This window comes from Nannospalax galili, unplaced genomic scaffold (genome assembly GCF_000622305.1).
Source record: "Nannospalax galili isolate Female #2095 unplaced genomic scaffold, S.galili_v1.0 scaffold381, whole genome shotgun sequence".
In the NCBI taxonomy this organism is placed as follows: domain Eukaryota; kingdom Metazoa; phylum Chordata; class Mammalia; order Rodentia; family Spalacidae; genus Nannospalax; species Nannospalax galili.
Genome location: NW_008347312.1, coordinates 2,182,381 through 2,195,204, shown reverse-complemented (window position 1 = coordinate 2,195,204; position 12,824 = coordinate 2,182,381). Strand labels below are relative to the sequence as shown.

Here is a 12,824-nt window from a genome sequence, read left to right as displayed (position 1 = left end):
AAAAAAAAAAGCCAAGTTCAGGTCTGGATCTCATGTACTTGGGAGGCTGAGTAAGGCAGAAGGGTCAGAAGTTCAAGGCCAGCTTGGGTAACTTAGAATCTGATTCAAAGTAAAAAAATAAAAGAAATTAGAGATATAGCTCAGTGGCAGAGCACCTGCCTACCCCATGTGAGACTCTGCTTTTTTAAAAAAAAGTTAAAAGGGTACATCAAAATCATATAGATGATTATATTTATAGTATATATTATATATTCATGGTGAGAAACTAGGATGTGGTCACTCTGGGGTGGGATACTGTGGGGTGAGGGAAAGATCTGATGAGAATGAGTCACAAGGGAGTTTGAAAATGCTCTTTATCGAGTTTGGGTGGCAGCTCTTCATAACTGTCAAGACTCACTGAGCTTAACATTAATATCTGTCCATTTTATTGAGTATGAATGACAACTCGATAAACAGGAGGATAGATGCAGCTAGAAGCAGAGGAACTCAATGTAAGCTTCCAAAAAAAATAAAAAAAACTTCAGAATCCCTGAGGAACAAAAACAATATCAAGAAAAACAGCCAATAATAATAACCTCAACAATCAAGGGCAACTCTCACAGAATATAGTGCTACCAATATTATTCCAAAATAAATGTTTAAGATTCTCCAAACATGAGTGTCCTTTAATGAATGACAAGAGAAAAATCAACTCAATCCAGGAACTGAATAACAGCCACTTAGCAGTTTTTTGTCTGCTGGCTGCCTCTGTTCTAGAGAAAACATCACAGAAACTCATGCTCAAAGACTGGCTTGCCTGAGAAATCCTGTGACGATAAAATCTGGGAAGTACCAGCACTAGTTACTCATGAATGCCAACAACTTTAGATATACAAAGGGGAAAATATAATTTCAAACTATTATCTACGAAAGGCAGTAAACAGTAGACTGAATGCTTATGTTCTCCCTCAAATTCTTAGGGTGAAACTCCATCTCTAATATAATGGCATTGGTCTTTGGGAATTAAATGCCCTTATAAGAGACCTCCCCTCTTCAAGAGATTCCTTGATTTCTTCCACCATTAAAGAGAACTACAATACAACCATTTCTTGTATTCTGACCCCAAACCCCTATAAATTAGGAAAAGGATTCCTTACTTTGGCACACTTCTGTGTAAGAATTATAGCTCACTGACACTCTAGGGTTTCTTGGGCACCCAGCTCAGATGTATTATATAAGATGGATAAGGTTTTAAATTTGCTAAGAGACGAAATGAAGTCAGGGGTGGAGGATCAGGGTGGAGATGGAGGAAGAGGTCTGAATATAATTAAAATTTATTGTATTAAATTCTTGAATCAATAAAATTTTCTAAAACAAACAAACAAATACACCATTTCCGAACCAGGGTGAGGACTTTATTACATACCAAATCTGTTGGTACTTTGACCTCAGACTTTCCAGCTTCTAGAATGTGATAAATAAATTTGTTGTTTATAAGCTATCCAGACTATGGTACTTTATTATGGCAGCTCAAACAGACTTAAGAAATTAAGTATGGGTAATTAGAATATCAAACCTAAGCTTCTAGGTATGATCTTGTACATTGGGGTAGTTACATGACTTCTGTTGAGGACTACTCTAAAGGGTTCACCAAATGATATTGAAAGTGCTATGATTATAAAAACAGAATAAGAAATTGGAAAAAAAATCACAAGTAGAACCTATCAGAAAATCTGAAAAGTGGAATATGTTGCCCTCTGTGCTGGTTAATTTTAACTGTTAACTTGACACAATCTAGAATCACCTGGGAAGACCGTCTTAATGTGGCATTATCTAGATCAGGCAGGCCTGTGGGCATGTCTATAGATTGTCTTGATTGTTAATTGAGGTGGGAAAACTATGAGTGACATTTCATTGACTAGTCCCTGAACTGCGTAAGAGTAGAGAAAGCTGGCTGAGTTCAAGCAAGCAAGGAAGGGTCCAGGTGTTTATTCTCTCTCTGTTCTTGACTGTGGATGTGATGCTTTAAGTCTAGCCTTGACTTCCCCCAAATAATGGACTGTAACCTGGAACTGTAAGTCAACTAAATCCTTACCTTCTCCAAGCTGCTTTCAGTCAGGGTGTTTTATCATAGCAACAGAAATGAAACCAGGACACCATCCAAACAACACTTTTTATATATGATAAACTCAATATTGAATAGAGTTGAAGAGAAATTAGTAAGTTGGAAGATAATAGCTGAGGAATTCACTCAGATATCACAGAGGGAAAAATGGAAAACAGAAAAGAGCTTAGGACAGAAGAGACTGAGTGGCTCCAAAGTACATCTAACAAAAATCACCAAGGGATGTGTGTACATGGCAGGATGAAATAATTAATACCTACAAGACACTGTGATGAGCAGTTTCCAAACTGCATCCCCTCCCATGATCCCCACTTCCTGATATGACTTTAATATAAGCTGGGCCTTATATTCAGTGATTATTGGTGATTCAGTTCTTTTTTTTTAAATTAACACGAGTACTTTATTAACACATTGAAATAATGATTAATTCAAATTCGTAGTAAATATTTTTAAATGTCTTATCATATAACTATTAATAATATACAAGTAAAAACCAATTTAGGATTTCAATCATCTTTGGTAATGCAAGAGATCTCTGATGTCAGAACAGTTTAAGAACCCCTGGTTAGTATATAGCAACTTCTTTGAGAAAGAATGAGAATCGGAAATATTTTTTTCAGAGTAATAACATTGTGTGTTTTCTTAGAAGTAAAACATCTATCAATTCTCCTTAAAGATTCATAACAAAATAATTCCAGAACATTATGAATGATGGAAAGAAACAAAGCATGAAGATTTAGGGTACTCATACCTCAACTAAGTGGGCTTTTTTGTCTATAAACACAGACACAGTTGAATGAATTGAGCGTAAAAGAGAGTTGAAAATTAAAAGTGGCTTTAAAGTAAACACATCTTCTTGTCTGTTTCCTTATGGACTACAAATATGAGTTTTTTGAAGACAATAGCTGATTTTAGAATTTTAGTCAAATTTTATTCCTTTTTTTAAAAAAGAGTGGCACAAATTCATAATCTTATGTCTCCTACTGCTGTGAATTTCCCTACTTCACTTATTTCATTTTTACTTGAGGCTTATATTTTTTAAAAATATTTTATTATTTTTATGTGTATGAGTGTATTGCCTGCATTTATGTAAATGCACCCAAGTCATGCAATGCCCAAGAGGCCATCGGATCCCCCGGAACTGGGGTTATAGACAGTTGTTAGCTGCCATGTGGGTGCTGGGATTCAAACCCAGGTCTTCTGCAAGAACAACCAGTGTTCTTAACCGCTGAGCCATCTCTCCAGCCCATGGCTTATATTTTTAAAGAGAGTCTTTTTCTTAGTTGCCTTGGTGATGTGGCAGTGGTTTAAATCCATGAGATGTATTTATTAGTTTTATCTAGCTGTCTTTCTTTTTTTTTTCTTTTTTAACTTTTACAAAAACTTTATTGAGAATTTCATACATGCATATAAGGTGTTTTGATCATTCTTAACAACAATAAATCCAGCTATTTTCTCATTCCCGTGGTCACTTTCTCTTCCTGAGTCCTTGGGAGTTCTGGTCTTTGGTCCATCCTACCATCTGGGAGATGGAAGGCCAGGTGTGCGGCTAATGTCTGCACATGTCCTTCTCTAACATAGCCATCAGCTCTTCACTGCTTCAGTGTTTGTGTGATACTTTTAAAAATTCTGAAACTTTGATATGACACAACAGAGAAAGATGATCAACTCTAATCCACCCACTATAACTGGGAGGATAATTGTGTATTTAAGTAAAAACATGAACTTTTCTGTACTGTATCTTGTGACACATGCTCCTTGAATAATGACCAACTATGAAAGGAAAAAAATGATGCAACGACAAAGGTGTATTCAGTTAAAACCTTTCGTCATCTGAGATTTTGGGGTCTTTTTACCCTAACTGCCTAGCCAATTCCTACTTCCTATTCTTATCACACCATCCTCTGAAGAGGTTATCTAAATTGCCAATAGGGACCTCTGGCTTCTTCCATGCTGAACAGGGAAGCAGGGTGAGGCAATTTTAGATAGACCCCCTTCAAGTGGGTCTATCTAAAATACTCCCAAATTACATAACTCTTATCGCTAAGGGGAGAAGAAAGTCTTTGAATCATGAATAGGAGATGTGAAGAAGTAAAGGTAAGAGTAATTAGCATTACAAGTTCTAGACAGGGAACTAGAAAAAAGTCAACATAGAGCAAATGGATGTCACTCATTTTTCTCCTTTTGGGAAGCTCAAGTATATCCATCATATTGTTGACACTTATTCCAATGTCCATTTTTCATTGGCCTGCTCTGGTGAGATGGCGTCTCATGCCATAAGGACTGTCAAATATGCCATAGTCCTTATGGGAATTCCTTGGCAAATAAAAACAGATAGTGGTCCTTGTTATGTTTCTGCTACCTTCAGCCATTTTTGCTCTGACTGGGATCAAGGGATTCTTGAACATTCCCACCAAACACTCATTAAACAACAAAAGAAAAATGAGGAGGAACCCAATAGAGCCCTTTTGGAAGCCCTTGTCAAGAAATTCCAATGGACTCTCATATGAACATTTGAAAATTGCCCTGTTCTGACATTTTTTTTTCTGGTGATTCATTTCTAACAAACAGAATACAGTAAAATGATTAAAGTTCCAAGGTTAATCTCCAAAAACTATTGGGGTCCCTGACTTGGTGGTGGTCTTGCTTTCTTTCTCATTGACTTGAATAGAAGCCAGAAGCCATGTTGTGAGCTGCCCTGTGCAGCCGCCATTGTGGCAAGACACCAATGATGATGACCACAGTCAACACAGACCCACAAATGTGCATGAGCTTGGAAGAGCATCCTTTCCTAGGATTTGGATGACGAGGGTCTGGGTTGATATCTTGGCTGTTGACACCTTGACTGTGACTGTGAGAGATCCTAAGCCTGAACTATCCAGTTAAGTCAACTCCAGAGTCTTGACCTCCAGAAACTGTGAAATGATAAAATGGTTTAAGCTACAACATTTGGGAATAATTTGTGATGCACCCATCAATAGCATAAGTACACAGAACAGTGCTTGAGGTATGTAAATGATCCATAAATGTTAGCGGATGCAGTAATTTCCATTTCAAAGATGGAAAGAGTGAAGCTCTATGAAGTGATTCAAGGTTAGTTGCAGCAAGAGACTGAACTGGGAAGATAACCCCGGAGTAGAAGTTTCACTCCAAAGCCCTATTAAGCATAAAATATAGCATACTGTCACAAATACCTAATGGCAGACTGGTCTTGTCCCTAGGGACACTGATGGTGACTGGTTGGTAGACCTTCAGCAGATCTTTCAGCTTCATGTCTCTGGCCATCAAGGAATAGTTGTTGCCAATAGAGTCACTGGGTCCACGGTGATGGTGCTGTTCTTTGAAGGGCACGGCCAGAGTCCATGATGTGTGTTGCATCAAGGGGGGGTAAAAGCTGTGTGACATGACCGTCTATAAAGGAAAAAATGCAGAGACATGATGAGGGATATCCCTGTGAGCCTGGGTCATGCTTCCACAGAGATGAGTTTTACACACCTTACACTACATGTCTACCTTCTGCACACTCAATGGAAACACATTCTGTGTGGACAGCAGCTGTGCTCTGTGGAAGATTTCTGATGCCAAGAAAAACAGCTGGCATTCAATGCCTGAGAGTTAGATGATTTACCCTTACTTTCATTCCTTATGGCCATGGCTGTAAGGGATACATAACCACTCTCATTTTTCAAGCGAAGATGCAGAAGTTCAGAGAGTTTCTATAATGTGGTAGGGAAAAGACAAGGCCAGATTCGAATTCACCTGTATATAATGCATACCTCTTTATCTTCAACTGTTGCAACCTCTTCTGGTGACAAAATGACGAAAGCTCTAACCCACTTGTCAAGATTATTTGTACCCTACTAGAACTAGCTGAATACCTAGAAAGGCAAAGTGTGTTCTTTACCTTGTCTCTCTCACTGGAAGAGCTGGCAGCCAGGAATATTTACCTCATAGAGTTCAGATGGTTCCTCATTTGCAGACAGTGGCAGAGGGGGTAGCTCTGGCTGTGCCTGGGAGTGGCTCATGTGATGTATTGAGTCACTTCTGTCAAGCTGTGGGAAATGGGAACAAAAGTCACTCTTTAGGAGTTAGAAAAGGTATTCTGAACCTCTGAAGTGGGTAAAAAGTGCAGAGGCTCCCAGGAAAAGTTTTATATACACAGTACCCCCCTCCATTTTTTATATATGTATGCTTCATTTTTTTAAAATCCTCAGTCTATCTCTTCTCCTTGGCTTCCCCTGTATGAGAAAATATATTTATTTTCCTACCCCCCATGAAGAGCCCAAGTTTTGAGGGTGCCTCTAGCTACAAGACCCTGTGGTGTGATTAAAAGTGAATAGTTTGTTGGTATATGTGCCACGGCACACATGTGAAAGTCAGGGAACAACTTTGTGGAATCGATTCTTTCCTTTTACCTTCACATAAGTTCTGGGGATTGAACTCATGTCAGCTTGTGAGGCAAGCTCCTTTACCTATGAGCTATCCTACCAGCCCTTCGAAGTGGATCACTTTTAAAAATTGACTCTTGCATTTCACATATGCAAAGTTTCGATAAAAAACTTACTCAGACAGCAGTTTTGCATCTTATGTTTAGTAAGTATATAAGCAACTCACTGTGCTTCCTTTAAATTTATTTGTATTTACTTATTTTTATTTTATGTGTTTTATCGGCATGTATGTAAGTGCACCATATGTGTGCAATGCCCAAAGAGGCCAGAAGAAGGTGCCAGATTCCCTAGGATTGGAGTTATAGATGATTGTTAACCACCATGTGGGTGCTGGGAACTGAACCCAGGTTCTCTACAAGAGCAGCCAGTGCTCTTAATCACTGAGCCATCTCTCCAACCCCATCTGTGCTTCCTTTGAAGAACATGGATGTGGGAGTCACCAATGGGTATATACTTGAGTGTGAACTTCAGTTGGACATGAGCTAGTATCTCCCACAGTCATTCTCAGTTCCTAAGTGCTTCTCCTGAACAGAGCTTAAAGTGACCACAATGGTGACTAGTTCTGCATGTGTTTTTGTCTGAAGACACAGCCCCTATACACAAGAGATCTACACCTGGGGCTATAAGACATTTCAGTCCCTTCCATCCCTGTAGGAGAAACTGGATTTATGAAAAATTTCTGCTGGACTTCATTTTAAAGATGGCTTGGAGGAGTTTCTCAAAAGGGCAGTGTTGGTTCTGACCTTAACTCTAGAACATGACTTTGTACTTAGCTCTTGCATAAGATGAGATGTTATTATAGCAATCTGATTTGCTTTTGTCTAAGAATTACGGCATACACTAGTGAGGGGTAGAGTGAAAGAGGGGTATATGATTCACTGTTAGCAGTGACTCTCTATGCCCTAACCAACCCCTCACTGCTAACTCATAACCTCTATTAACTCCTCTGGGGTTTCTATGCTACTAAATAACAATAACACCAACAATACTATCTACCCTTACTCTAAATAATCATGTGTCAGACAAGTACAATCTTTAAAGATTTTCTTTTTTGGTGTAGCCACATTCTAGTTGACGGAACCAAGGCCCAGGATGATAGGTGACACATCCCAGCCACAGAAGAGGAAGATTCGCCTTCTAGGTCAGCAGCTTTTAACTCTGCACCCCAGAAATGTCAGAAATGGCAAGTATCACTTACATGTCAAATTACTGTAGGAAAGTTGTGGGCCCTAAAACTAAAAGAGAACAGCCAAAGCCATGAATGGAGACATACAATAAACATGTGATCTTTGGAAACATAGAATAGGGTCACTGATCTCAAGGCCTAATTCAGGGGCTCTCAAAAAACCTTGTTTTCAGTGGTTGACCAATGGACATTTATTCAGAGCAGGGATGCTTGGTTCCACCTCAAATACGATGCCTTTGAGAACCTGTGACTTGCTGTTTTTGTCTTACAGAACTTATGTTTATTTATTTCTATTTTTGATTGACTGATTTTTCACATGTGCAAGGTTTCATAAACTCAGGTTGGCCTCAAACTCAAGATATTCCTGCCTCAACTTCTCAAATGTGGGGATTATAGATGTGAACCACCACACACAGCTTGAAGACGATCATCTAAACCACTGACTTTGCTGCTCCATTCTTTTCTAAAATTTTTACTATTGATTTATTTTCATTTTATGTATAGGAGTGTTTTGCCTACATGTATGCAAGTGTGCAATGCTTGTGGAAACCAGAAGAGGGTGTCAGATCCCCTAAAACTGGAGTTACGAATCTTTAGCTGCCACATAGATGTTGGGAACTGAACCTGGATCCTCTACAATAGCAACCAGTGCTCTTAACCACTCATGAGCCATCTTTCTAGCCCCCGCCTTTTCGTTCTTGACCTCAATCTTAAGGACCTGAGAAGTGACCAATCACTCTAAGGATTCCTTCTTCTACAGCTGAAATTAATGCCACATCTGCACCAATGGGGTAACAAAATGGGAGAATCCCAGCATCAACTGGAAAAGAACATTGTCATCCAAAGTAGGTACTATACCATCCAAAGAAGACTCTGGCAAGGGTACTTTCAAGGATATGAAGCCATTGTTATTTTTTTCAGGATCCCAGACGAAAGACATGAATCGATGAATAGGTTAGGGCTGTCTGTATTGTGTCTTGCAAGCAAGAAGAATTTGTGGTCAGTGGAACTCTTTCATTTGGCCTAGATTTTAAATCTGTTTCAAATAAAAATCTTCATTAAACGAGCAACAAGCAAATACCATGAAACTGGAACGTCTTAAGTTGTAACAAGAGCAGGAACAAGTAATTAAACCCTCAAAGCCCTGACCTTGTATTGCCAGGGAGGATATTAACATTATCTGAGAGAACTCTTGGTATTTGTGTTTCTGCTCAGGGTGGGATAAACCTGATTTCAGTGCCTGTACCACCTGGGAAATTAACGCTCTCACGCCAAGAAGCAGAATATAGCCCTAGTGGGAATAACTGGCTCTATTCCAATTTCAGCCTAAGTTGTACAATGTGACTGATCCTAGCCTCTGCCTCCAAGCATGAGACCAATCAGACTACCCCATCCTCACGCCCATGATGACTGGCTCAAGGCGGCATGTAATCCAAGCAGGGCTGACCAGAGTATTTCCAGAGCTACTGAGAAAGAACACTTTCTTTTCATTGGTGTCATTAACTGGGAGGCTGTTTATGCCTGGCTGTTTATATCAGGCTATTTATGTCCATAACTCCCAACGTGGAGAAAGTGAGCCTTAGATAAAGCCAACGTAGAAGCAAGCAAAGTTACCAAAGGGAGAAAGTTTTAATGCCATCAGTGGGAACCTCAAATCTAACCCGGATTTCTGGGTTACCTGAGGTCATAGATTCTTTGGGGTTTGAGGCATAACAAATCATACTTAGGTCTTCCCATCCTGAGAGTGGGTCATCCCAGTGACAGATGCAGACACACCAGACTCAGTGACAGAAAGCCAAGGGCAGAGAGCAGAGACCACATCACACAGAGAGACAGAGAAGTTATCCTTGGGATCATGAAGAGCACTTTGCAGAACACAAGGACCTCCACAGAAACTCATTAAACTTTGACTTACATGGACACATGCAAAGACATTCACAAAGAATTATAAACAACTTTATAGCAGCAAACATCTGCAGGACAGGAACACAGGAACATGAACAAGACTGTACATGGAGAAATCAATTCCACAACTGACTAAAGAGAGCTTTCTGGGCCATAGCTGTGGTCCAGAATTCTCTGTGGTCCCTTTTGAGGAACAGATGGAGATTTTACAGCTACCTAGATATGTAAAATGGTTTGCTAAAAAATAGTAATGTCTAAATGTCTTCTTTGGCAAATTTTAGGAATTTTTCATTTTAGAACATGGGTTTGAATATGTAACAAATCTAATTTTGTAGAGTTTTCTTTTTTATGTATAATGATGCAGATCTGATGGAAAAATGGGGGAAAATTAGGGAAAACAGGGATCTCTCTCTCTCTGCCTATCTCTCTCTGTTTCCAAAGTTCAGCTGGGTTGGAGCTAAAATGCTGACACAATTAGCTACAGCCCAACTTCCTCCTTTCCATTTGTCTCCAACAGAGACTTTTTACACCTCTTTCCCCTCAAGAACGAGACAAACAACTTGCTTTCTATAACTTTTGCTGTTAACCAACCGATACATCATTTGCCTATGCTGTAACCCGCTACCCAAGAAATAAAAATGTGAGAACTTCTCTCTTCAGCAGACTCTGAGACTCAAGTGCTCTGGACCAGGCTGCAGCCTAAATAAAACTTAATTCCTGAACCATCCTGGTGTCTTGCCTCACCTTTCCTGCAACATATGAGTATACTGCCTGCATACATGTAAGTGCACCCATGTCTTGCACCCATGTAAGAGCAGCCAGTTCTCTTAACACTGAGTCATCTCTCCAACCCTTAGAGTTTTCATTTTTTAAAGCATTTATTATTTTTATCTTATGTGTATAAGTGTATTGCCTGCATGTATGTAAGTGCACCAGTGTCATGCAATGCCTGTAGAGGTCAGAAGAGGGTGTTATATCCCCTGTAACTGGAGTTACAGATGGTTGTTAGCTGCCATATGGGTGCTGGGAACCAAACCCAGGTCCTCTGCAAGAGCAGCCAGTGCTCTTAACTGCGGAGCAATCTCTCCAGCTCCTAGAGTTTTCATTTTAAATACTCCTTTGGCTACTTCAAGTAACAGCCTAGTGAATCTTGGCTTTTTCAACCAAGACTCTGGCACCTGGATTGGGTAGAAATATTACTCTGGGGAAGTTCTTTTGTTTGTTTTGTTTTGTTTTCTACATAGTGAGTTCCAGGACAGTGGGGGCTACAGGGAGACCCTGTCTCAAAAAAGACAAAAAAAAAAATTTGTTCTTAAGCTGGTTGGAGTGGTATACAGCTGTAATCTCAGCACTCTGGTGATGGAGGCAGGAGAATTTCAAGCTCAAGTTCAAGGCCAGTATGGACTACAGAATGAGTTTCAGGCCTGCCAAGAGTAAATAAATCGACTACCAACTGTCATGTGTTCATTTTTTCTACCTAGTCCATCTTCCTCAAATCAAAATCTGTAGACCAGGAGCTGGAGAGTTGGCTCAGCAGTTAAGAGCACTGGCTGTTCTTGCAGAGGACCTGGGTTTGGTTCCCAGAATCCACATGGTGGCTAACAACCATCCTTAACTCCCGTTCCAGGGGATCTGATGCTCTCTTCTGGCCTCCAAGGACATTGCATGCATGTTGTGCACCTATATACACGCAGACAAAACACTTATATACATAAAATTAAGTTTAAAAAATTAAAATTTCAGAACAAAGTATTTTTCACAATTAAGCAAATTTTTTTTGATACAGGATACTGTGTAGCCCAGACTCCTGGAACTCACAATCCTCCTGCCTCAGCCTCTCAAGTGCTACAAGTATGTACCACCTATATACATAAAATTAAGTTTAAAAAATTAAAATTTCAGAACAAAGTATTTTTCACAATTAAGCAAATTTTTTTTGATACAGGATACTGTGTAGCCCAGACTCCTGGAACTCACAATCCTCCTGCCTCAGCCTCTCGAGGGCTACAAGTATGTACCACCATGCCTAATTAATAATTTGTGCATACGTGTGTGTGTGTGTGTGTGTGTGCGTGCACGCATGCAGGTGTATGCCCCATGCATGCAGAGGCCAGAACAGGCTGTCAGGTATCCTGCTCTCTCTATCGCTTTCCATTTTATTTCCTTGAGACAGGGTCTCTTACTGAACCTGGAACTAAGCTGGTACCCAGCAAGCCCCAGAGATTCCCATCTCTACGCCCTGCTCTCCAACCTAGTACTTGGGTTATAGGTACGTACATGCCACCATGCCCAGTTTTTACCTTGGGTGCCAGGGATTTGAATTCAAGTCCCCATGATTACTCAGCAAGTGATCTTACCCACTGAACCATCCATCATCTCTCCAGCCCCAAGATTATGTTAAGCTATACCTCAGATTATTTTGATTTACAGTCAAAACTGGAACCTGAAGCTGGGCATGGTGGTGCACGCCTTTAATCCCAGCACTCAGGAGACAGAGGCAGGTGGATCTCTGTGAGATCAAGGCCAGCCTGGTCTTCATGGTGAGTTCTAGGCCAGCTGGGGCTACAGGGAGACCCTATTTCAAAAAAACAAAAAAATCAAAAAAATCTGGGACCCATCAGTTGGTTGGAATATGTGGTCTAACAGCATTGTAAAGAAAGGAAAAAGAAACCAGGTATCTGTTTCTAAAATTTTCCGAAAAAAATTCAAATATGTTCAAAATTCTACAGAAATCAATTTGAAAGCACACATCATGGAAATGTGATTAACATACTTTGTAGGTCAAAGGTATTTAACATGGCAATTAGTATATGTGAAATGGCCCTCTTCCTGTACACTCCCAAATCCCCTAGATGTTGAAGACAGAAGTACAGAAAAACACACCCTAAACTTTACCCTTACCTTCCGAGTTGAGCAATCTGTGTAGCTCATGGTGCCCACTCTAATTGTACCTATTAAAATACAAACACAGAGCTCTCAGCTTCTCCAGGGATAAGTCTCTCCCACCTAGTCGCTCTGAAATCCACAATTCCCGATAGCATAATGCAGATGACACCAGCAGCGGAACTTTTTGGTCACTCTAGAAGCTCCATTCATAGAGCTGTCTCTCTGAGGTCATAGACTTCAGTCTCTCAAGGAGTTCCCTGGTAGAAAGGAAGAGAAAGGAAAGACATAGAATGAA

At 40.0% G+C, this 12,824-nt stretch overlaps 1 protein-coding gene across 1 annotated transcript in view; it reads right to left on the bottom strand.

Annotated features, from left to right (window-relative positions):
- Positions 1-12,824, bottom strand: part of Dnah3 (dynein axonemal heavy chain 3) — a 232,141-nt gene that overhangs the window by 212,121 nt on the left and 7,196 nt on the right. Inside the window, exons 2-4 of the mRNA XM_029568678.1 lie at positions 12,545-12,786; positions 6,052-6,156; positions 5,287-5,515 (exon numbers count right to left, since the gene is read on the bottom strand). Coding sequence (XP_029424538.1) covers positions 5,287-5,515; positions 6,052-6,156; positions 12,545-12,574 — 364 coding nt within the window. The 5' untranslated portion in view covers positions 12,575-12,786. The remainder of the gene's footprint in view (positions 1-5,286; positions 5,516-6,051; positions 6,157-12,544; positions 12,787-12,824) is intronic.